At 44.9% G+C, this 25,156-nt stretch overlaps 1 protein-coding gene across 2 annotated transcripts in view; it reads left to right on the forward strand.

The window, feature by feature from the left end:
- The window catches only part of LOC116820551 (SITS-binding protein-like), a 76,546-nt gene extending 61,450 nt beyond the window's left edge, over positions 1 to 15,096 (forward strand). For both annotated transcript variants that reach the window (XM_032773108.2, XM_032773111.2), the window contains one exon: positions 12,564 to 15,096. In XM_032773108.2, the coding sequence (XP_032628999.1) occupies positions 12,564 to 12,737 (174 nt within the window). In that variant the 3' untranslated portion in view covers positions 12,738 to 15,096. The remainder of the gene's footprint in view (positions 1 to 12,563) is intronic.
- Positions 15,097 to 25,156: the final 10,060 nt, after the last annotated feature.

Raw genomic sequence — 25,156 nt, forward strand, 5'->3', positions numbered from 1 at the left:
TGTGGCACCTCCCAAGGGCTTCTTCTCTCACTCCCTCTGCACACAGGCTGGGATACAACCTTTATAATATCATAGAATATCAGGGTTGGAAGGGACCTCAGGAGGTCCTCTAGTCCAACCCCCTGCTCAAAGCAGGACCAATCCCCAACTAAATTGCCCCCTCAAGGATTGAGATCACAACCCTGGGTTTAGCAGGCTAATGCTCAAACCACTAAGCTATCCCTCCCCCCAAACATACTGTGCTGATACCACTATGCCTAATGCATATTCAGTAGGGGTTTCTCCCCTCTTTCTTATTTGTATTTCTTTGCCCTACTGATGTTGGGGTGCCCTTCTCCTATAGGTTAGTATATTAATAATCTCAAATTATTATCATATATGTCAGTTTTTTGCCATGATGGCCCTCTCGTGGTTAGACATCTGCAGATGTTCCTATCCTAAAATATCCAAAAGCTAGTGTTAGCTCATCTTCCTGTGGTTGCTGGTGTCATTATATACAAACTTCCCCGTTAAACACTCTATTCTCAGTTCCCCAAAACTTAGGAGTGACCATTGGGCCATTTATCTGTGCCAAAATTCATAGGCCTCAAGCCTTATGCTAACTGCTGGAGCCAGTGTCTCACAGGATACAGGCCTGTAGGTTCCTTGCATTACTGCTAAACCCGAGACACCTTAAAGTGGCCCAAGGCTCAGAAAGTGTTGGGCATCCATCCAGAGATGAATTAAGGCAATATGGGACTCTAGGCACACCAGGACATGCAACCCATTGTACCCCTGCCCCTTAGGGTTGCCAACTTTCTACTCACACTAAACCGAACATCTTTGCCCCGCCCCACCCTTCTTCAGAAGCCCCATCCATGCTCTGCCCCTTTTCTGAGGCCCTGCCCCCACTCACTCCATCCTCCACCCCCCTGCCATCACTCGCTCTCCCCACCCTCACTCACTCATTTTCACCAGGCTGGTTCATGGGGTTGGGATCCGGGAGGAGGTAAGGGCTCTGGCTGAGGGTGTGGGCTCTGGGCTGGGGGTGCAGGTTCCAGGGTGGGGCCAGAAATGAGGGGTTCAGGGTGCAGGGGGGGATGAGGGTGCTGGCTGGGGATGAGGATCCGGGTGCAGAGGGATGAGGGCTCTGTCTGGAGATGAGGATTAGGGTGCAGGGGGATGAGGGTGCTGGCTGGGGGTGCGGTCTCTGATGTGGGGGCGGGGATGAGGGTTTTGGGGTGCAGGAGGGTGCTTTGAGCTGGGACCAAGGGGTTTGGAGTTGGGAGGGGGCTCTGGACTAGGGCAGGGGATTCAGGGGCAAGGGTGTGTGAGGGCTCTGGCTGGAGGTGCAGACTCTGAGGTAGGGTTTGGGATGAGGGGTTTGGGGTTCGGAGGGTGCTTCGGACTGGGACTGAGGTGGAAGGTGAATCAGAGCTGGGGCAGGGGGTTGAGGAGCGGGGAGTGAGGGCTCTGGGTTGGGGAACCTTTTTTCTGTCACAGGCCATTGACCCACAGAAAAAAATTAATCATAGGCCATGGGGGCACAGTAGGGTGCCAAGACTCAGGGCTTTCCCTCATAGTGAGACGAGCCGGCACAGCAGTTCCAGACCCACGGGGGGAGCAAGACTCAAGGCTTCCCCCCGCAATGGGGCAAGCCAGCGCTCACAACTCATGCCCCATGTTAGGGTTCCACAGGCCAGATTAAATTAACCATGGGCAGGCCGCAGGTTCCCCACTCCTGCTACGTGAAGGAGCTGAAGTGGGGAACATGCTGGTTGCTTCCCAGGAGCCACGCGGAGTCCAGCACCGCCAACCAGAGAGTCAACGGCCTAGTCAGTGGTACTGAGTGGAGCCCCCAGGGCCCCTTTTCAATTGGTGTTCTGGTCCAAAACTGGACACCTGGTCACCCTACAGCCCCTGCACCATAGTGGAGGCTGGTGGCAGGGGCCCCTCCCATCCCAGAGAGTCACTGCAGCAGAATGGGACCCGCATGCCCCCCTCCCCAAGGAGCAGCAGGGATTACTTCTTCCCTCTGAAGTCTCAGCAGGGTGCCTCTCAGCACTTAACCTAGCAGCTGAAATGTATCTGCTTGGGTGGGTGGGCCAGGCCTACTACACTTTTCTCCTGCCACCTCACACAAACAGAGTCTTCTGCTGGGGTGGTGTTGGCAGGGACCATCAGGATATTGGACCTCAGAGTTCACATTCCTTTGAGATGCATAGGGCAGTTCACATCTCTGAGTCATTATTTCAGGCTCTCTGCAGACTCCGGCAGACAACACTAGGGACAATTTTCAAGTTTTTTGTTACAACCATAAGGGCTAGAGATTTTTTAAAAAAAAATAAAAGTTCAGAATCTGAAGTCATCACATGACTCCAGGAGCTGGGACTCTATGTGTGGCCCTATCGTGCTTATGCCTTAATCCAGCCCGGTTTGTCCTCTGAAAATCACATCCTTTCAAGAGGTCTCAAGCTGAGCACCCAAAATATCGCTAGTCTTTTTTAAAAATCTTGGCCTCAGATACTAGCATTTGGACCTGCAGTTAACTGTAAGCACAAGTAATTTGGGTTAGATAAGTGTGTTTGCCAAAATTGAGACTATTTTTAAAATCAAGCTCTGTTTGCACACGCGGGTCATGTTCAAGTGATGATACAGGATAATGTATGTCAGAGATGAGCAATTTTAGTGTGTGTGATGGAGCAAACTCTTTAAGTATAGCAAGTACATTTCTGTGTCTTTTGATAGGCTTGTGGCAAGCATTCTTTATCCCTCGTCTCCTACACTTGCACTGCTGCACCTTGGGATAGCTTTCATTTTGCCCATCCCTAATGTAGCTCCTACATGGTTTTCTGCTTCTGATTTAAGGCTCAGTACCATGAGATATTTCCTATACCATGTGCTTTGTCTGCTCTCCAAAGCCAGTAGTCTCAGTATTTTCAGTCTGTCGTCATATGGAGAGCTCTCCATTCATCTAACTATTTTCGTTGTCTTGTCCTTTTCGTCCTTTGGAAATATCACCCTAGCAACACTGCCAAAGGCACTGTGACCGTGAACCGGTCGCAGGTTGCTGTACAAGTAGAACTAAAAACTGATTTTTTCCCTTAATCTCCACTCCATTTTGGGGAGATTTCTCTATCTTTGCCAGGACAAACCACAAGTTGCTCAGCATGGCCACATTCCATCTTTTAGCTTTACTTTTTCTACTTACGACACAAAGAATCAACCCTGCAGCTGCAATCTTTGCCCCATGCACATATTCTTGTTCCTTCCCAGTTTACCTCTGGCTGTGACTAGCCTGTGAGGCACAAGACTTTGCCTCCTTGGCAGAGTCAGACACAAACCATAATGCCAGATTCGTAGGTGTGTCAGTTTTCAGCTCAAGTTTTTCCTCTATAATGGGCCAAAAATGAACACTGAATCCAATTCCCTTTGACATCAGAGCTGGATTTTGAATCTACACTAGATCATTTGAGGAAGAATGATCTTGTGGTTAAGCTTCTGCACTAGTATTCAGGTGACCTGGTTCAGTTCCTAGCTCTGCAACAGACTTCTTGTGTGGCCTTGGGCAAGTCCCCATGTCTTTTTCCGTGCCTCTATAGGTAAAATGATGATGAATCCTTTTCCCCACCTTTTTCTGCCTTGTCTATTTGTTTAGGCCTTTCTAGTCTGTCCCTATCCTACCTATCATTTCCCATTCAGTACTAAGACATAGACTCCTGCCTCCAATTGGCCCCATTGCCCACTTGTTAAATTTTCAAACAAATTCCTTTGTGCTTTCTCCCGTGCTGCCCCTCACGCTTGGGAGGCATTCCCCATAGACATTCCCAAAGCTACTTCATTATCCACTTTCAAATTCTTCCTTAAATCTCTCCTTTCTCATGATGCCTCCAAAAAAAATGTGACAATGGTTGGGCTGCTGATGTGCTGAGACCACTGCCTCAATATTGTCTCATTTTCCTCCCCCATCTGTGTTTATCCGTCTGTCATCTCATGTCTTATGCTTAGATTGTAAACTTCTTGGGGCAGAGGCTGTCTTTGTATTTTATGCCTGTACAGCACCTAGCACAATGGTGCCCTAGTCCATGACTAGGTCTCCAAGGCACTATGGCAATACAAATAGTAACTAACAATAATATTTAGATTATCTGTCTATTTTTCAGGGCAGGGACTCTCACTATGTGTGTGTGCAGCATGTTGCACAATGGAGCCCTGATTTTGATTGGGACTTCCAGACCCTACTGTAATAGATATAATTAACAAGGAGTGGATCCAGGACATTGGTTTGAAGAGCGCCACCTCTTCTCCCCCTACAAATCTCCCCTCTCCCATTCTGGGTGGGGAAATTTCAGTATGCAAGATCAAAGCCCAGAAGACAGCTTTAAAAAACCAGAGGGTTAGCCATGTTAGTCTGGATCTGTAAAAGCAGCAAAGAGTCCTGTGGCACTGTCATAAACAGATAGCTAAGGGTTAATGTTTCGTTCACCTGTAAAGGGTTAACAAAGGGAACCAAACACCTGACCAGAGGACCAATCAGGAAACCGGATTTTTTCAAAGCTCAGGGGAGGGAATGTTTGTGCGTGTGTCTTTTGTCTGGCTCTCGGCTATGAGAGGGATCTTTCTATCTTCAAGCTTCTAATCTTTAGTTTCCAAGTGTGAGTACAAAGGTAGAAAAACAATAGGCTGTTATTGTTTTTTTTGTTTTACATGTGTGTAGTGCTGGAATGTTAAACTGTATCTCTTTTTTGAATAGCTGTTTATTTCATATTTTCTTTTAAGCAATAGCCCTGTTATTGTCACTTTGATACAGAGATGACTGTTTTGTCTTTCTTTCTTTTTATATAAAGGCTTTCTTTTTTTAAACTTGTGACTTGCTTTTCTAGTTTATGGCAGGGGATCGGAATCTCTGTGCCAGGATTATGTGTCTCTCGGAAAGACTGCGAGGGGAAGAAAGGGAGAGATTTCCTCTCGTTTTTGTTTACAGGGATTGAACAGGCACGATATCGAGCTTTCCGTATTAGATTTGACTTAGCGTCTAAACTGAGAAGCTGAGCATGAACCCTCTACGCGTCATAACCAGCTTAGATCTGATAGCCTGCCACCAACAGGAATCAGTGCTGGTGACACTTGGTCCCCCCAAAACCTTCCCGGGGACTCCAGCAACCAAATCCCTGAGATTCTTAAAACAAGGAGAATACCACTTCCCTTCCCTGCTCTTTACTTCCTCCCAGATTTCCCGCGCCTGGTATATAGGAGATTTCCCTGCTTCAGTCCCTGAAACACAAACGGAGGCAATTTTACTCCCCTCCTTCTTTTCCTCCTAGTCTTTCCCTTAGAGAGACAATAATCCGCACAGAGATTCCTATCCCCTTGCCATAACTAAAAAGAAAGTCACAAGTTTTAAAAGAAAGCGTTATAGGAAAACAGAAAGAAAGCAAACAAATTAATCTCTGTATTCAAAGTGACCATACGGGTCCATTGCTTAAAAGAAATATGGAATAACAGCCTTATTCAAAGATCAATTTAACATTCCAGCCAACTCCACACATGTAAATACAAAAAACCAATAACGTCCTATTGTTTTTTCTACCTTTGTCTCACCAACTGTGAAACTGAAATTAGAGCCTTGAAGATAGAAAGTCCCCTCTCATAGCTGAGAGCCAGACAAAAGACACCACACAAACATTCCCTCCCCTGAGCTTTGAAAATCCGGTTTCCTGATTGGTCCTCTGGTCAGGTGTTTGGTTCCCTTTGTTAACCCTTTACAGGTGAAAGAAACATTAACCCTTAGCTATCTATTTATGACAGGCACCTTATAGACTAACAGACGTATTGGAGCATGAGCTTTCATGGGTGAATACCCACTTCGTCGGATGCTTGTAGTGGAAATTTCCACTACATGCATCTGACGAAGTGGGTATTCACCCATTTCCACTACATGCATCTGACGAAGTGGGTATTCACCCACGAAAGCTCATGCTCCAATATGTCTGTTAGTCTATAAGGTGCCACAGGACTCTTTGCTGCTTTAAAAAATGGCATTCTTTGGAGAACCAGATGTTTCCACATGTGGCCTTCCACCCGCAGGCACCCTGTCCAGCCCATTCCTTCGGTCCCAGGTTCACTGATGCCCTACTGAGTTGTCCAGCAACAACCTTAAAGCCTCAGCTGCTACCGATTAAGAGTTAGTTTCAACAAATGGATTGCCACTGAAGGTATTGGCACTCACTGTGCCACAGGACAGAGTGATTGTGTCCAGGTTAGGGCTTCATCCGTCTTGCCAGGCGTGCTGGGCTGCACCTGAGCAATGGAACTCTCTGCTTTGGCAGACATGTCGAGCTACATCTGGCAATGCCACTCACTGTGCTCTGGCACCTTCTCGGTATACCTGGGAGACACCTGCACTGGTCAGGGTGTTGAGATGCATTTGGGTGACAATATCCACAGTGCTGCCAGATGTGCAGGGCCAGATCTGGCTAAGTTGCCTGCTATGCCAACTGGACAGGCCAAGCTGTTTTTGAGCAATGCCACCCACTTTTCTACCAGATCTATTGGATTCGTTTGGCTGATGGCACCTCATGGACATGTCTGCCTCTGGGTGATGCCACTTGCTTTGCTGCTGGACACCGCTACTGGACCTCCCGCAGGCATGCTGCCGAAGGCTGCCTGACTGCCACACTCACAGTGACCAGCAGGCCCCCCCTCCCCACGGCTTTCTTTCCCAGGCATGTGCTTGCTGCACTGGTGCCTGGCTTGCTCTGCTTATTTGGGTAATGGTGCCGGCTGGGCTGCAGTTGTGTGATGTTTCCCACAATGCTGTCAGATGTGCATCTGCATGACTCCATCTGCTGTGCTGCCAGACTTACCTGGTCCACATTCGTACTATGCTGCTACATGTGCCAGACTGAGTCTAGGGGTCGGTGTCCATTGTGCTGCTGAGTACACCTGGGAACCAGCACCCCGGTGGCTGCCAGATGTGCTAGACTGAGGATAGCCAAGTCACTCACTCTCATCTCTGTCAAATTATGTCTGTATGATGGCACATGCTGTGCTGTTAGGCATGCGGGGATGAGTCTGAGTGACAGCACCAGCTTGCACTGCCAAAGGCACTGGGCCATTTCCTGATATTCACCTGACACCACTAGCAGCAAAGCAGTCACCAGTAGCTGAGGGGTTAAACAACCAGCAGAGCAAAGTGAGTTAAAATGCAGCTTGCCCTAGCTCCAGTTGCTGTCTGGGTGCCTGGGTGAAAGAAAAAACACATGTGTGTCAGGGAGAGAAGTATAAACATTTAAATTGAAAACATATTTTATTATCTGCGTTTATTATTTGATCTTGATATCTCTGGGCTAGGTGGGCTTTTCTGGCTGCGTTGAGGCTGACTATCATATATCAGCAGTCTGGGAATTATGCCAGGGCTTGGCTTCAACAGTTCACAGAAGGACCTTGGCAATGGGAGGTCAAACTAGATGAAACAGGCGTCCCATACTCCATCCCCCATTTATGACAGACGAGTTCCAACACTGCAAGTCCAATCCTTCTCACACAGAAATCAATGATAAAACTCCCATTTTTCAGTAGGGGGCCATGTGATTTTGTACTGGACCAGTGCCCCAGTAAGATGTTCCCCCGCGTGGCAGAGTAACAGTCTTTTTGATTAGAGGAACGAGCAGGACCTTGACCACTTGTGGTCATTAAAGGTTCCGTGGCATCTCTCACAAAATGTAGTGAGTTAACCCTAGCAGCCTGTGACCTGTACATTTAGTTATTCATTTAAATTGTCTCAAATCCCTTGTTTTCCTAATAATTTGGGAAGAAGAATGTCCCAATTACAAACCCGGGTTGACCATGGAAAATGTTCTTGAATGATAAACTTCACAGAAAATACTTCTACAATAACAAAGGTCTGAAATTTTGGCTGTAATGTTGAAGATTAGTTACAATCACAAGCAATCTAAAACATATTTCCTTCCTGAAAACCTCTTGAATTGAAAAATTTCTTGTGCAATTGAATCGGACAGTTCCAGTGCACTAATGTGATCTACATTAGAAGGAAAAGATTCTTTAAGATACCACAGGCTCAAGAACAAAAGATCAGAAAAACCTCAGACCTTTCTCCTAAAAGGTGCAGAGCCAAAGTTTGGCTGAAAGTTCGGCTACTAATATAAGGTACAATTTAGTGTGCTCTAGGCAAATACCGCAATCAATCTCTAGTGGTTCTGATGAAATCAGAACTGATGCAAGCATAAGCCTATTCCATCATTCAAAGCAAACCTAAGTCAAACTTTTTATGAGCTCAGAAAGAGGTTGGATATAGTTATTTTATATTTTCAAGCAGCCTAGCTCGTTGAGGCTGGAAGTACTAAAGTACAGCAAAAAAAGGCATTCTTGTGCAATTTCCTGCACCTTCAGTACCAGGGAGTACTGGGACATGTGCAAAACTGTTCTGAAATGTCCAACCACTAATGCAGAGAGGAATCCAAATCACAGGACATTTAACTGAACTGAATCTTTGACAGTCTTCCATCACTATAAGCAACTTCTCCAAGGCAAAGTACAAACTGCCATTTTGGTAAGGCTGAAAAATTTTTGATGGACTGATTTTCTTGAGCTTTGCATCATCAGCAACATTGGATTAGGGAGACAGTCCCTGCTTTTGGGCCCAGTCCTCATCCTATTAAAATTCATAACCAAACATCCATGTATTTTAAATGGGAGCAGGATCTGGCCCATTGTAAATCCTTTCTTACATAGGGTGACAAGACAACAAATGTGAAAAATCGGGATGGGGGTAGAGGGTAATAGGAGCCTATATAAGAAAAAGATCCCAAAATCAGGACTGTCCCTATAAAATTGGGACATCTGGTCACCCTACTCCTACATGCATATTTAAATTCACTGTGAAGACACAGGAAGAGAATGCAGAGACTGTGGCTGTTGCATTGATACATTGGAAAATATTTGGTGTACTGGCACTTATAGCACTGCAACAAATTGTGGTGCTGCATCTTTAAGGGCATAAGAAAGTGTGAAGTCAGCATGTCAATGGAGGGAAAAGCAAGAGGAAGGAAATCTCGAAGATGTTGCCATCCCTGTGTATTAAACATGCTTCAGTATTGAAAGTAAACATAACAGTGTCAAAAGCATTACACAGAGCTGGCCAACTAATGAAAGAATTTATTTGTGAATAACTATTTGATGGAAAAATGGCCCAAATTCACAATGAATATTATTTGCAGTGAATTATTTGACCAGTTCATAACCATATGGCATAGAAAACCAGAAAGGTGCTCAGATGTCGCAGTGATGCTCGTGGTGTACCTAGAAGAGGCAGCCATCATATGATCCTATGTATAATCTGTTATTTCTCTAGAAATTTACACTTTCTGCATAGTGCCACAGTATTTGGAAAATCCTTCCACAGTTTTTCAAAAATGAGAGAGAAACAATAATAGGCATATTTTGGGGGATAGATAAACCTTGTACTCATGTCTATCTCCACCTCTTTTTCTCTTGCTTCATATTTAGCTTATCAACTCTTTGGGGCTGGGACTGTCTTAATTCTGTTTCAGCATCTAGTACAAGGGGATCCATGACTAAGTCTCCTAAGTGCTACCATATTACCAATAATAAATAAGGATAATAATAATCTATGGTGAAAGTTAAATGTCACCAGCCTATGACTGGAACAGGCAAACATTATTTTAACCCAGTCCCAGATATCTAATCTTCCACATAATAATGGCTAGAAGAACCATAGCTGAAAGCTCAGCAGGCACCAATGAGTAAAGTGACCATACGACCTGGTTTTACCAAAATTATCCAGGTTTACCATTGTTGTTTGCAGTATTGTTGTAGTTGCGCTGGTCCCAGGATATGAGACAGACAAGGTGAGCAAGGTAATATCTTTTATTGGACCAATGTAAGTTGGTCCAATAAAAGATACTAACTCACCCACCTTGTCTTTCCAATATCAGAGTGGTAGCCGTGTTAATCTGTATCCACAAAAACAACAAGGAGTCTGGTGGCACCTTAAAGACTAACAGATTTATTTGGGCATCTGGAGAAGTGGGGGTTTTTACCCACAAAAGCTTAAGCCCAAATAAATCTGTTAGTCTTTAAGATGCCACCGGACTCCTTATTGTTCTTGTCTTTCTAGCTTACCATAATATTGTCATGTCCTGAGAACTTCTTTCTGGATCCTCTAAAATGCCTGTTTTGGTCATTTTATCAGTCAACCCCTTTAAAAAAAATAACTACAAAATATTTGTTCACAGTATATTATTATATTGAGTCAAATTTGCATTGGGTTTACTGGGAACACACAGTCCCAGTGGAACAAGTGTTGATTGTGAATAAACAGTGTTTGGCATAAAGAGAAAAGCCAAAGGAGCACAGGCACTGTCAAAGCGGTTTCTTAGCTCAATGTGAATGTTAATGGAACTTGTTCCATTTTGCATGATAAACTTACTGAGATACTGGAAGAAAAAAAATCTTTCACACTGCCCATGTGGCTGTTGATCCAGCAGTGTCAGGATAACACGAGCACAGTTCTTCTTTAAATCCCAGTTTCAGTGTTTCCTGAGTCATTACAGAAAAGACTCGTACTGAGTCCAAGGAATAGTCAACCAGAGTATTAATACATTGCTATATAATAACAGTTACCAACCAACAGTTTTTCCAGGTAAATCATGTAGCCTGCACCACTGTGGACTAATTGTAGCAGTTTAAGATCAGCTCTTCTGGATAGAGAAAAGAAGAGAACAGAAAATGAGCTGGGGAAAGTCATACACTAAGCAACTGTGTCTAAAGGAAGCATTGTAGAGTAGAGTCCATTATGGAAAAAATTTTATGCAAGTTTTTTAATTAGCACCTAGATACCATATTAATTAGGTACATTAATAATACCTAGTCTAGATTAGAATCAACAATCATCTAGCAATAGAAGGGACACACATTGGTGCAGGGTGCAATTTAGTGTGCCCTTGGCCATTAATTTTGATGTAAATGCTCCTAATATGCTGCTAATATAGCACAAGAGCAGACTTCCTTGAAGGATTACAGGGCTTTCTGGGTTTGATCCAAAGCCTATTGAAGTCAATGGAAATTCTCCCATCCAAATCGATAAGCTTGTTCCTAATTAAAATAAAAGATTCAGCCTTTATTATTATTATTACTATTCATTCTTATTATGCCAGAAATATGAGGTGATAATAAATAACAACATCTAAGCTATTTAGCAAACTTTGAGTCAGATCCCTGGGTCTGGCCAAGCTGCACTCAGTGTGTGACCTAAACAAGTCATTTAATGTCACAGTCATAGAGTTTAAGGCCAGAAGGCACCCACTAGAAAATCATTTAATCTCTGTCATTTCCCTCCACCCCCACATCAGTAAAATGGAATAACAACATCCCCTTTCTCTCTCCCTTTGTCCATCTTGTCTATTAGGATGCAAGCTCTTCAGATCAGGGGCTGATGAGAGCTCCATGTAAAGAACTGCATACCAGGAATCATTTGCAGTGCATCCCATGTTTTATTTTTCCTGAAAAACCTATGAACAATGCTGCATATTTTTGAGTGTGGTCTACTGGCACCTTTTCTATTAACTCTCTACTAGAGGTGGCTAGAAACGGGAATTTCCATTTAGTGGGTAATTTCACATTTCTGGGGGGGAAATCATTATGAATTGGAACAAAAAGTAGCAAGTTTCCTGTGAAACAGAAATTTTCAAAAAATTCCAGGGAGCTGGGCCATCTAGGGAGCTGGCCAGCTCAACCACCCATCAGGTGGGAACACAGGAGCCTGGGAAGCCTGGCAGCCCACCCACACATCACGCAGACACCTTGTGGAGCCAATCACCTGGGGAGCCAGTGATTCTGGAATCCCAGGGAGCCTGTAGGCTGGCTGGTTTCTGTCAAAAGTTTAGACAGAACTGACACCTTCCCGCAGAACATTTGGACTCCATCAAATCAGCATTTTTCAGTGTTAAACTTACACTGGAAAATTTTCAACCAGCTCTATTATCTACATGTATACAGACATCTCTTTTGCAGAGCCTCATGCAACAGACTGTCACTTGACACAATGGGGCTCTGCTGTTGGGTGGGGCCCCTAGTTGAGACAGTGAGGTTATGTCTACACTGCACACCAGTTGCAGCGGCGTGTAGGGTATGCATAGCTACATTCAGCAGTGAAAATCAGGCTGCATCCACACTGTGGCGTGTAGCTACTTGTGGTAGGGAAAGGCTGTGGTGGAGGGGAGGCAGCAGCGAATGACACTGTTAAAAAATAGCAGTGTAGGCAGGGGAAGCACTGCTTGGGTGTGTAGAGAGCCAAGTGGGGCACATACCCTAAGGTTCTGGCTGGTGCTAGTCAATCCCTTGCTCTGCCAGGTCTGCATGAGAAATGTTTGTGGGCCAAATTTTGGCCTTGTCATAGTGGATGCAACTCATTCAGAGCTTATGTAAGACTGTATGGATTTCCATTCAGTGGCACTTGTCTGAATCTGGCCCTCGGTTTGCTTAGATTTGCTGCAGTAAATTCTACCTAGCCCTGCTGAATGCTGTGCTTCCTTTAAATGCAGGTACTGATTGCCCCAATTACAGAACAAGGTCGAGTTCAGAGAGACATCTACCTGCCTGGGGAAGGCCACAAATGGATGGACACCAATACCGCCCAGGTGTTTGATGGAGGAACCTTAATCAGGAACTACTCAGTCAGTCTTGTGGAGGTGCCAGTTTTTGTAAAAGCCTCCTAGATTCCGGGCTGTCCCAGCTCTCAAAAGATTCACCTACTTATCAGACGAGCGATGTTGACAAGACATGCTCTCTTCCTTTTCAGCCATTTGTGCTTTTCCAGGAACTCTCTTTTTATACAAGTGTTTAAATCTGTTACTGTGATTTGCTACCATTCTAAAATAGTGAAATACTGCAGGATCTCTGGTGCAAAAAATACCCCATGTGCACATGCAGCACATCTGCTGAGATCATCCAGGTTCATCTGATCCTATCCTGTGTGTTATTTACCAAGAATGTCTCTAATTAACTAGTAGTGAAAGAGAGACACCCTCAAAGTCACAGGGTAATGAGAAAGCAGATGGATTCAATGTCTACTGGAAATATTCCCATTTGGGGGAAAAAAATCATTAAAGTAAAGAGGAAGCTCTAACAGAGCCAGGTATGGACAGACAGCAGGACTGGCTGCCTTGAAAAGAAACAGTCTTGGTTGACCAGATCTAACTGCCTGCTGGAGTCTTAGTGAAACAGGACTGCATCATCACTTATCTTCTACAGATTGCAACTTTTTGTTTGGAAAAACTGCATCATCCAGTTCTGGGTCTTGTGTCAATGTCTTTATTTTTGTCTAGGAAAAAGTTAGAGTCTGATTATTAGACAAAACTTACAAAAAAGGAAAGGGCAGAGAAAACTCTTCTGTAATGTGTGGCTGCAGGTCACCAATGTGAGGAGTCTTCTCCATTCCTTATGGATGATTATTTGCCTTGGGTGGTTTTAGAGGCTATCCTGTCTGCTGCCCCTGCTTTCTCTCCTCAGAGTGCCTGCCTCCTGTGGCTTGAGAACACCCCAAAACTGAAATCAGCCTTAGTTCATTTTTGGAACTAAGCAGCCTATTTGAAGCACAGGGATGTGTGTATTATGCAGCAGCTGGGACTCAGTAAGCCGAGGATGTTTTCAAATGGCAGCACTTAAGACATTCAAAAGGTTCTAGGAGGCTACAAAGAGAAGATTATTTTCTGTAACATTAAGAGCTCAGCAAACACATGAGTTCTTAGTAGCTGATAAGATGCTGCAGAGGCTGGACATACATAGTATTAGCATACCTGGAGGAACAGCTTCCAAGTGAATTCAAATGACCTTACCAAGGGGTGCATATATATAGCAGGAGTGGGCTCAGATTTTCAATGCTAAAATTAATGTATATGGTACAATTTCTTTGTGTATCCCATGACAAGTACCCAACTTCAGTCATGGCAAATATCTTACTGCTTTGCCATACCCTTGGGATAGATGGGCCAGATGCTTAGCTGGTATAAGCCAGCATTGTTCTATTCACATTAGTGGAGTTAGGCCAAATTTACACCAGCTGATGACCTCTCTCGTCTTCCTTTTAGATTAGGAACCACTCAGGATTTTCCTAATCTTATCGAGAGTATCTAGGACTTTCTGGACTGTGAGGGGGCCCCAGGGCAGTGTCAAAATGCAGGGTGCCACAAGAGGTCCAAGGCTGTGAGTGGGAGGGGGAGCCCTGTGTGCCACATGGGGAAGGGGCTCACTCTGACCACGTACAGGAGGTTGCTGTGGCACAGCGTACAAGTGTAGCATAAAAACAACTTGTGCCCTGTAGGAGACAGAAAAGGCTGGTGAAAGAAGTGCCTCTTAGTGCTGCTCTGACAGAATTGAATTGCCTTTTAAATGGGGTCCGAACAGAATAGATTTTAGCTGCTGCACTGAGCTTGTAACTTGACATGGTCCCCTCCAGGTGTTCAATCTCATCAGCAGTTTACATGAAACAAATTGATACTACAGGCACCATCCAAGGATCCACATCAGACCATGGCTGTTTGTAAAAGAGGAATTTGCTTCAGCCTCCTCCATCACCCCAACCAGGGCCGTCCCTAGGCATATGCAGAATATGTAGCTGCATGGGCACCAAATTGCCCCAAATTTCATGGTGCCCTAGGCAGCTGCATGCTGCATACGTGGCAGCACCATCTCCGGCAGCCAGCCCTATCCCCCAGCCAGCCCCCCTGTGGGCTGCACCCTAAGAGAGTGTGGGGCCTGGGACAACTCCCTCCGCCCTGCCTCTTTGTCTTTGCCCCTGCTCTGTCCCTGGCTCACCCCTATTCCACCTCTTCCCCCACTGATGGACACAGCCCAGAGGATTAGCAGGGGGCCTGTGCTGGCAGCAGGGTCAGGCCTGAGACTGCACTCATGGGCAGCAGCGGGAACCAGACCAACCCGGCCCCAGCCCGCTCCACTCTGCCAGCTCCCAGCCACATCACTCTGCTTTAGGGTGACCAGATGTCCCGATTTTATAGGGACAGTCCTGATTTTGGGGTCTTTTTCTCATATAGGATCCTATTACCCCCCACCTCTGTCCCAATTTTTCACACTTGCTGTCTGGTCACCCTACACCACTTCCAGCTGCCGGTGAGTGTGGGGGACAGTCCTTCCCCTTCCCCCAAGCAACACGGCTGGGGAAGCGGAGCGGGCTGGGGCCAGGTCGCTCCATTTCCCGCTACCGGTGAGTGCAGGGGGCATCCCTTCCCCAACTCCCCCTCCTCCCACCCAAGTGACATGGCTGGGGCAGGGGAAGCAGAGCGGGCTAGGGCTGGGTAATTCTGCTTCCTGCTGCCAGGGCCATGCCCCCACTAATCCCCTGGGCCACTCTGGGCCTGTGGAGCCCCCCAAAGCATCTCCCCACAGCTCCTGCCTCCCTGGCCCCGCAAGCCTTGAGCACTGCTCAGGCCCTCTGCAGGGGCAAGTAGGAGCAGGCGCTCAGGCTGCGTAGGACATCATAATTGGTAGAGATGGCCCATCTCTCAATATTCCCCACCTCCATTGTGCTTATTGAGCACTGACCTCTTCTAAGTCCCTCCATACTCTCAGTGTGAGAGCCTTGTCCACTCCTCTGTAGCACTTGCCATCTGGAAGAATCCTGGGATGTCTCACTGCCTGATCATCCCTCTGTTTCTTTTCAAACCCCAGCTGTAAATTGTTTTTCTCTTTTCTGGCCTCTGCTTGGTTTCCCCCTCATGCAGCTATTGTATATTGTTTAACACTGAAATTGTATGATTTACAATAACTTTGTAATGCATTTTAGGGTAAAAGGTATGAAATAAAGTTGTATTGTTAATTAAAAAACTAAAATACGCACCCAACATAATTGATTCCAATAGGCACCCTTAGCAAATGTACCCCCTTCATAGTAGCCCTCTGTGCCCCTCTAGGGGTGGGTGGGCCATGTATAGAGGTTGATAAAACTGCTACAGCCTTGAGTAATAGAGCTGGGTCTTTTAATTTAGGCACTAGAGACTCACTTGTTAAGATACAGAGGTCACGGCTTCAAACCCTGCAGCCAATGACCCACCCAGGGGTGTGGTATTACACAAACAGGCCAAGCTTTTGGTGAGCATGGAGCTGACCACTCAGCCCTTGCAGTGGTCTCTCTGAAGTGGGGTTTTCAGGTACATTGGCAGGTCAGCAATGGGGAAGCTTGTACTGCTTCCCATCCTGTACTAGAGAAGGCCTCCTGGGCTCTTAATCCAGCACATTTCACCATTTAATTTTTTCCCCAGTTGCTTCCTTTAGTACAAATGAAATTCTGCATAGTTGCCCAGCCACAAGCCAGTAAAAAGCAACCCAATGAGCAAAACAGATTTTTTTTGCATGCAGAGTAAGTACTTATAAGGAATTGTATTATACTGTCACCTTGTATTATGCATCTAGAGGGTCTACTGTAGAAAATGCTGGTAAAGAACAGCTGATACTGCATGGAAAAAATGGGAAAAAACCCACCTACCTAGAAGAAGATCTTCTACTATATCTGAGGTGGTGGTTGTTTTCTTTTCTTTTTAAGGTTAGGAACAATATGAAAATGGAAACTTTGTCACTTAAGTTCATCCACTCTTGCTACTTCTCTTTCTCCCAGAGGCACAATGCCAGATTCCCAGCTGCTATCAATTGGTGAAGCCAATGGAGCTGTGTTGATTTTCACCAGCTGTGGATCAGGCCCCTTGCTGTCAGATTCAGATTCACAGTTCATTCCCTAGGAGACCGCAGTGGGGGTGCCACCAGCAGAGGATGGCTTCAGGTGAGCGGAAGGAAGTATGTTTTATTAAAAGCTATTCCCCAAACATTGGTTATCCATGAATGCATTTGTTGTGATGCTATCAGACCCCCATTTCCCCTGAGACCCTTACTCTCTTTCGGTAATAACACAAAACCTTCAGAAATTAAATGAAATCATTGCCATAGGGTTTGGAATCAAACCCTTCAGGAACCAGGAATTCCAGTTAGCATCACTGGCTTTAGGCAGCAGTAGATTATATGACTGTAAAAAGAACAAGGAGTACTTGTGGCACCTTAGAGACTAACAAATTTCTTTGGGCATAAGCTTTCGTGGGCTATAACCCACTTCATCGGATTCATGCAGTGGAAAATACAGTAGGAAGATATATATACACAGAGAACATGAAAAAATGGGTGTTGCCATACCAGCTATAACTCTTCCTACTGTATTTTCCACTCCATGCATCCGATGAAGTGGGTTTTAGCCTACAAAAGCTTATGCCCAAATAAATTTGTTAGTCGCTAAGGTGCCACACGTACTCCTCGCTCTTTTTGCTGATACAAACTAACACAACTACCACTCTGATATATGAGTGTAGCTACCCTCTCTGACATTTGTCAAGGGCCCCTCAATGCTTAAGTCAGGTTGGCTGTTCACAGACACGTCTCATACAGTGTTAAAGTTAAGAGGAGTGTAAGGAGTGGGAAAGCTCCCCCTAATCTCCCTGGCTAGGTAAGTGGCAGTCCGCACAACTCCCTCTTCTCCTTGGCTGGTGCTCTGAGGGCTCCCCACCTTCTGTTCAAATCTACTTTATCCACTGGTCTATTGTGAACTTGACCAGCCCTGGCAATTTGGGCCAGAGCAGAGAGTCTCGTATTTTCATTAGTATAGATCAAATTTTAATACAGAGATTGTCTTGTTCTTGCAGACAGCACTGCCACTTCATGATTGCACAGTGCCCCAGTACCAACCACAGTTATTGCTTATATGGAAAGTTTAATCCATTAGGAGAGGGATTTTGTAATTAAGATTCTTTTAATGTGAATTAGTAGCTAGAAACAAGGAGCAGAGTTGGCCCCAGGTGACCTGCCAGCTTCCACGGGTGCTCCATGGACCACAGTTTAGGAGCCTGTGAGCTGTAGCACACCGGCTTCCTTGGCGCTTTGTCCCAGGTGGAGCAGAGGTCTGTGAATGCTGGATAATCTCACATACTGTTCAATGTATGTGCTACAATACTTTTGTTTCCTTTGCTTTTGTGGCTTTACATCAGCCCATTAACAGTATCTGAACATAACATTATGGCCCAACGTAGGCAAAGGTGTCATTCTGAGTGCACTTCATTCTGTGATCATACCATGTGCATTAAGGAGGTGATTTTAGGGTTGGCAAGAATCTGAAAGGTAGACAGACAGGAGAGTGTACCATCCGCAGTAAGGAACTAGCTTATTAGTAATTCATCCTTTTGTGAAATGGGAAGACATTTTTCTGCAGAGCTGTTCTCCTTAAAAGCAGTCATGGTAATGATACACGATTATTCACGTGGCCACTTTCTGCTGCAGTCTGGGCAGCTCCCATTTCATTAAAAGAGCTTGATACAGTCTTTATGTGACAATGCCATTCAGCAAACCTTGCCAGTGCACAGCCCAGATTCAGCACGATTTCCCCTTCAACAGAAAAGTTGATCCTCAGGGCTGCATGTCTTTACTTCTTGCCTGCAGCACTGAAACTTTTTTTATTGGATAAAATATGATCTTCCAGGACACAGAGACTCAGCACGAGGATCAGGTTTGATTCACCCATTTGAACTGAAATTTATTCTGACAAGCTGGATCTAGATTTGAATGAGATCCAAATACTTCTACATTTAGTCACAGAAGATGTGAGAGTATGTCCTCTCCCGGAAGTCTGATCTGTGATTAAGTACCTTCAAATCACAGACAAAGCAAATGCAACCCTCCAGCTTGTCCTAAAAATCAACTCCCTAAAATATCTTGGAAGAAAAGATATGGGTGACAGACAATGCTGCCTTTGATGTCCTTGACCTTTAGAAAAACTACTAAAGTCATTTCTTTTCGATTCCCCTTCCCCCTAGCAGGTTAAACAGCCAACTGAATGTTAACAAAGGGAACCCTGGCCAAACAAATGGTAGAGTGATTATCCCTTTAAGACTGGCAGATTGTGAATGTATTTCCTTTTCAGAAATGAAGCCCAGAGCCTTGCAGTGCACTTCAGCTTCCCCTTATGAAAGTTATGAGTCTAGGATTGCAGACAGCTTCAGCTGGATGTTTAGCCTGTAAGAGAAGCAATGGCTCCCCCTTGCACATCTGGGGCTTTCAAAATTGTTTGAGGCCTTTCACTTTATATTCCCAGGGGACCATCCGAGTAATTTGCCTTTGCTTTGATGAGACTCTGCTGATCATGGTATTCAAGACTGAAGACAGGAAATGATGCTTCTAAGAACAAGAGAGCTGGATACCGGGAGTCTGATTCTGAGACGCCGGGCACTTTCGGCAGCCATTTACTTCAGTACAAGGTGGATATAAAAAACACTACTCAGTCAGAATGCTAACACGTTACACCCACTTCACACTGACGTTAATGACACAATGCAGGGCAATGGAATATTGTTCACTCCCAGATGCAGTGTAGACATACCCTATGTTTCAATATTATAGGGCAGTATGAGATGATGGTGTTTAACAAAGTTACTATAGTTCTACCTCTTTTCCAGTTGTGGAGTCAAATATTTGAAAGCTACATGAGATCATTAAGACCATCAAGTCTGGCTTCTTGCATAACCCAGGCCATAGAATGTCCTGCAGTAATTCCTGCTTTGATATCGATACATTGAGTTTGTGCTAATTTAAAAGATACCCAGTCTTGATTTAAAGATTTCCAGTGGTGAAGAATCCACCAGATCCCTTAATAAGTTGTTCCAGGGGCTAATCACCCTTACTTTAAAAAGTGCATCTTATTTCCATTATGAATGTGTTTAGTTTCAATTTCTAGCCACTGGATCTTTTTTATGCCATTATCTGCGTCAAATATTATTGGAGGCTGAATACTGGAGTAGATGAACCAATGGCCTGCTCCAGTAAGGCAAATCCAGTGTACTAAACACACCCCATCAAGGGATTTATCATATTGCTAATACATTTTATGACTTGTGGCACAGTGGGATATTAAAGAACATACTTGCACTCATCAAAATGTTAATGATGTATTTACTAATGTAAACTTAATTTAAAGAGTTAGCCTCTTTTGGTTTCGGTGTCTTTCTCACATTCTTTAATATGGTATTCTTGTAAATTTCAATAAGCCACATCAGCACAGAACAGGCGTTAACATTTTCTTTCCCTAAATCAGATCCTAGAAACAATGCTCTAGTCTAGTGATAATCACTTGACCTGGTTTGCTTATGCTGCCTTTAAGTAATGTATTTCTATCTTTTTATAGCTACAGAGATGTTGTCTTTTCCAATGGGTTGCCAATTTAGCCAAGTTTACCATCTGATAGATAGATTTGCTAGTGCATGTCACATCCACACAGATTTGAGATTGACCTTCATGAGCTGGACTCCCTGGGTAAAATCCTAAGTGCACTGAAGTCAATGGGAGTTTTGTTTGCTGACTTCAGTGGGGACAGAATTTCACTCCATGTACATGAGCCACCTTATATTCTGCAGCAAGCTAGACCTAGATTCTCCCATAAGGACTTTCTGGAATGCTCCAGTGTAGCAGACTGGAAATTCTACAACAGTCCTATGTTTTGTATCATGCCTGACATAACGGGGGCCCCAACCTGACTGAGGCCTCTAAGACCCTGATTCAGGAAAGAACTTAAGCAGCGTTGCCCAGTCTCATGCTTTTATCACAAGTCTCACGATAACAGGTATGTTGGTTTTTAAAACCTCAGCTCCTGGAGGATATATGAGAATCCCAGCTTCCATTAAAATAAAAGCAAGTTTTTAGCCCTTATAACTGGAAGAAAAACATAAGAATATGACCCAACTATAACTGCACCCTAAAGGCTCAAAAACCAGTAGGCCTGAAACCAAACCAAACCAACCAAAACCCCAACCATTTTTATAAATAATATTTCACCAGTATCTTGTGCTCTAGGGTTTGTACATTTGTGCTTTGTTGATTTAGGTTGTGGTGGTTTAATCACAAGAAGACTTTATTCAAACTTAGGTCGCTGTCAGCTAGAGTGACCAAATGTCCCAATTTTATAGGGACAGTCCTGATTTTGGGGTCTTTTTCTTATATAGGGTCCTATTACTCCCACCCCGTCCCAATTTTTCACACTTGCTGTCTGGTCACCCCTACCGTCAGCAGCTGAGTGTTGCATCCCAGTTCCCGGTGAATCTAGTTGACACATGGCCCAGTACTAGCGTAAAGAATTTTTGTAGCCGCATTACTGAATATAGCCAGCTGGGCTGAAGATTTGCACAGAAGTTCCTAAAATGTCTTTCCCCAGCATGAGTAGCCTTATAAGAAATTTACTTTGGTAAATAATTCTGCAGTTCTCTTTCTGGGACTAGAGAAGAACAATAAACAACAACTCAAATTATAAAAACAGAATTAACACCCAGTTCTGTTGTATAATTACCAGTGAGGATGACTTGTTTGAAATGGAAAGACTTGATCATTTTGTAAGGCTTGATTCAAGAGATAAGAAGCTGCCCATGTGGCCCAAAGGAATGGTGGAGAAAATCTGGTCAGGGATATCTGAGGTTCTCTCCTTTCTCTAGAGTTTAAGGAGTTTTCAAACAGGACTAGACATTTCTATGAGTAATAAGAACATTCAGAGTTATAATAGCGAGAATAAAAAAATAAGCAGGAGTTTTGGAAGGGAGCCAATCTCTAACCAGTGCAGGTTAGGAGGGCCATTCCATGAGGGCGGATTATCCCATAACAACCTACTGCAGAATTGCTGCAGCTGGTGCAGGCCACTGTCAGAATACTAGACTAGATGGACCTTAGGTGTAATGCAGAAGGGCAATTCTTATGTTCTGAAATTAGCTCAACGGAAGCAATGGGCGCATAGCAGCATCATGCATTAAATTTTGGTTCTCTGAAGTAGCATTGACCAGCTCCATCAGGGTGTTTACATTTCACCTGTGTGAAGCAAACCCACAGCCCAACTAGGGTTGCTCACTTAGGTGCCATGACTCACCTCTCCAACACTGCTGCAGTGAGTCTTTTTCTCAGGGATGCAGCAACAACTCAGCTGCACTGACTTACCCTTCTAGCAGTGACTCAGCCCTCAGGCATGTGGCAGCAGCCTGTCCCTAAGTGGAGCCCGGTCAGATGACCCCCAAGTTCAGCTATTTCTCCAACTCTGCCAGAGCTTCAGGTTAGTTTGTGCAATAGCCCTATAGAGCTAGGAACCCTTCTGCTGCTTTGTAGTATGACAGACTTGCTAGGCTCCGAGCTGGCTCTTGATCTGGTTGATGTTCCTGCTCCAACCTTGTCAGTACCTACTCTGACCTTGCATCTGCCTCCTGATACCCCCCAGGCCCTTGGATTCTGATCATCCAGCTCCAAACTTTGGCCTGCACTTGGACTTGGATAGGATACCCATTTGGCTCTGATCTTGGTTCTGACTCCAGCCTGTCCCTGAACCCTGTTTCCAGTACTGCCCTCTGCCTGGTCCTGACCCTATGTCCAGTGTCAACCTCTGCTCCAGCCACAACGCCTGACTAATGGGAACCAGCACCTGACTTTCTGAAAAGGAAAGAAGGGCTGGCATCCCACACTGCCTTAAGGGTAGCAGCTGAAAGGGGAGGAAGAAGTGAAGATGAGGGCTTCCCAGGAGCGGCACCAGGGTTTCTGACTCCCTAGGCAGACGGCCGTTTCACCACCCCCCGCAGCTCCGGTGGAGCTGCCGCAGTCGTGCCGGCGGGCGGTCCGCTGGTCTAGAGGCTCCAGTGGACTTGCCGCAGGCATGACTACAGTAGGTCCACCGAAGCCTTTAGACCAGCGCACCGTCCTCCGCCGGCACGACTGCGGCAGCTCTGCCAGAGCCGCCACAGCAGCGGACTGTCCGCCGGCACGACTGCGGTAGGTCCCCCAGAGCCACTTGCTGCCCCCCTGGCAAAATGCCACCCCCAAAAAATTCTGGCGCCCTAGGCCATTGCCTAGGTCACCTAAATGGTAGCGCCGGGCCTGGGGCTTCCCATGGAGTACCCTGTGCAGGGGGAGGAAGGGATAGTCTGAAAGTATCAACTAAGACATTTTCTAATGGCCTCAGAAAAGTGAGTGGAATCAGGTGCCATCTGTTCCCTCTGGGATTAGAGAGGCTTCTATTCTTTCCTCACTGGTGCTCGCTAGCCATCCTAGGGCACTTGCAGAAGAGCCATTGGAGTGCCTCTTGCTAAAATGTAGGTGTTAAAGCCTTTTTTGAATGAAAGGCTTGAAGTTTTGTGCTCTCCTCTATTAAATAATTCTGTATGAGCCCTGGAACCTCCCACCCCAATGCCACTGAGATCTCATTCTCTCTGTTTCTCCCACATGTACTGCTAATATTGAAGGAATGTCTTGTCCCTAGGAAAGCTTCTTGATAAGTATAGTCCTCCTGGCCATTGCTCAGATAACATGCTGTGGGACACACAAAAGCCTCCTAACTTTGATTGTTGCTATAAAATAGCCATGCAAAATGTTGTGCTATAGAAACCTTAAAAATCTGATACCAGAGTGTCAAGGTTCTTATATGATAATGAAAATCAGAGGAACAAACAGGATTCCCAGAGTTGCCCTTGGGAACATGCTCTATTTAAAAAGAGATTCTTTTTCTTGTAAAACATCCTCCTTTTGGGAAAAGAAAGAGGTGTTAATCAAGTAGGAATGATTAGGGCCAGATTCGGCTTTACATCAGGCTGAATCCAGAATGATCAGACTGAAGGCCAACGGAGTTTTTCCAGATTTACACCAGTGTATGTGAAAACAGGATCTGGCTCAGTGTATAGCTGATTCAAACTACTCAAATTTGTCCCTCGATCGCACGGTAACCTGTGAGGTTGCACGCATGTAACTGTGGGTAGATTTATGGTAAAAATTTCAGTCTAAGTCCCATTTTCAGAAGTGGTATAAACATGTGGGAGCCTAAGGCTATGTCTACACTACAGACCTTATAGAGGCACAGCTATACCACCGCAGCTGCACCGCTATAAGATCTCCTGTGTAGCCACTCTACACTGATGGGAGAAAGCTCTCCCCTCAGCATGGTGCTGTCCACACCAGCGCTTTTGTCGGTGAAACTTATGGCGAACAGGGGAGTGTTTTTTTCCCCACCCTCACTGACAAAAGTGCTAGTTTAGACATAGCTGAAGTTCTATTGAGAGTTGATGGGATTTAGGTTCCTAAGTGCCTAAGTCACTTGAAATGGGAGTTGGGCTCTTAAATCACTTAGGCACTTTTGAAAATTTTACCCCTGGTCCTTTTCATGTACAAAAGGCATATTTAAATAAAGAACAATTCAGATAGGTAAAAGGAAGTTACTCAAGACAAAAGGAAAAGCTAACTTTGTTCCCTTCATAGGAGTTATATATCCACAGAGGTAACTAGAAGGAAGACAATGTTCGCATTAAATGTATCTTGGGTAACATACCAGCTAATCCTTTATTGACACAGTGATTTACAGATGGCAAATCTTCCTGTGGCTAAACTATGGAATTTGCTGATCATTTGGAAGGCTACTACTAGCAAAGGAAAAAGATTACATGTGAAGTCAATGATGTTTCTAAAAACCAGGGAAGCAATTGTAGAGACAGCAGTGTAGACTCACTCCAGATCAATGGACTCATATTATCCCCAGAGAGTAACATTTTTACTCAGCGTAGGGCTCATTTCTGCAAGGCCCTGAGCACGCTGACCCTGATCCAGCAAAGCACTGAAGCACTTGCTTAACTTTAAGCAATGAGACTTCCACGGGACTATTCACATGAGTAAACCTAAGCAAATGTTTAAGTGCTTTGTTAGATTCAAATCAAAGCCATATTTACCAGATCTCGTTCTCCTGGCCCAGCAATAGCAACTCTCTAACTGTCTGTAATACCCGCTACACAATTGTAAAATTTCTCTGGATTTACAATGAGAGATATATGGGAGGAATCCATCGTTGCAATTCAGAGAAGCAGGGACCTGAAAGATATCTGCACAGCTCAAGGAGAATCTGCTTTTCAAGTTTGCAAAGTATAGACTCCCACAGACAAAGGCTCCTGCCAAAAAGCATCAAATATATATCAAGTCATATAAAATCACCCACCAAGAGCCCACTGGCCCCAGAACAGGTGCAGATCCACTGTGCAAAGTAGGGCAGAATCTGAGAGGTACTGCACAGCATGGAATCACATTTCATAGTGGT

The sequence above is a fragment of the Chelonoidis abingdonii genome, chromosome 4 (genome assembly GCF_003597395.2).
Source record: "Chelonoidis abingdonii isolate Lonesome George chromosome 4, CheloAbing_2.0, whole genome shotgun sequence".
NCBI classification, from domain to species: domain Eukaryota; kingdom Metazoa; phylum Chordata; order Testudines; family Testudinidae; genus Chelonoidis; species Chelonoidis abingdonii.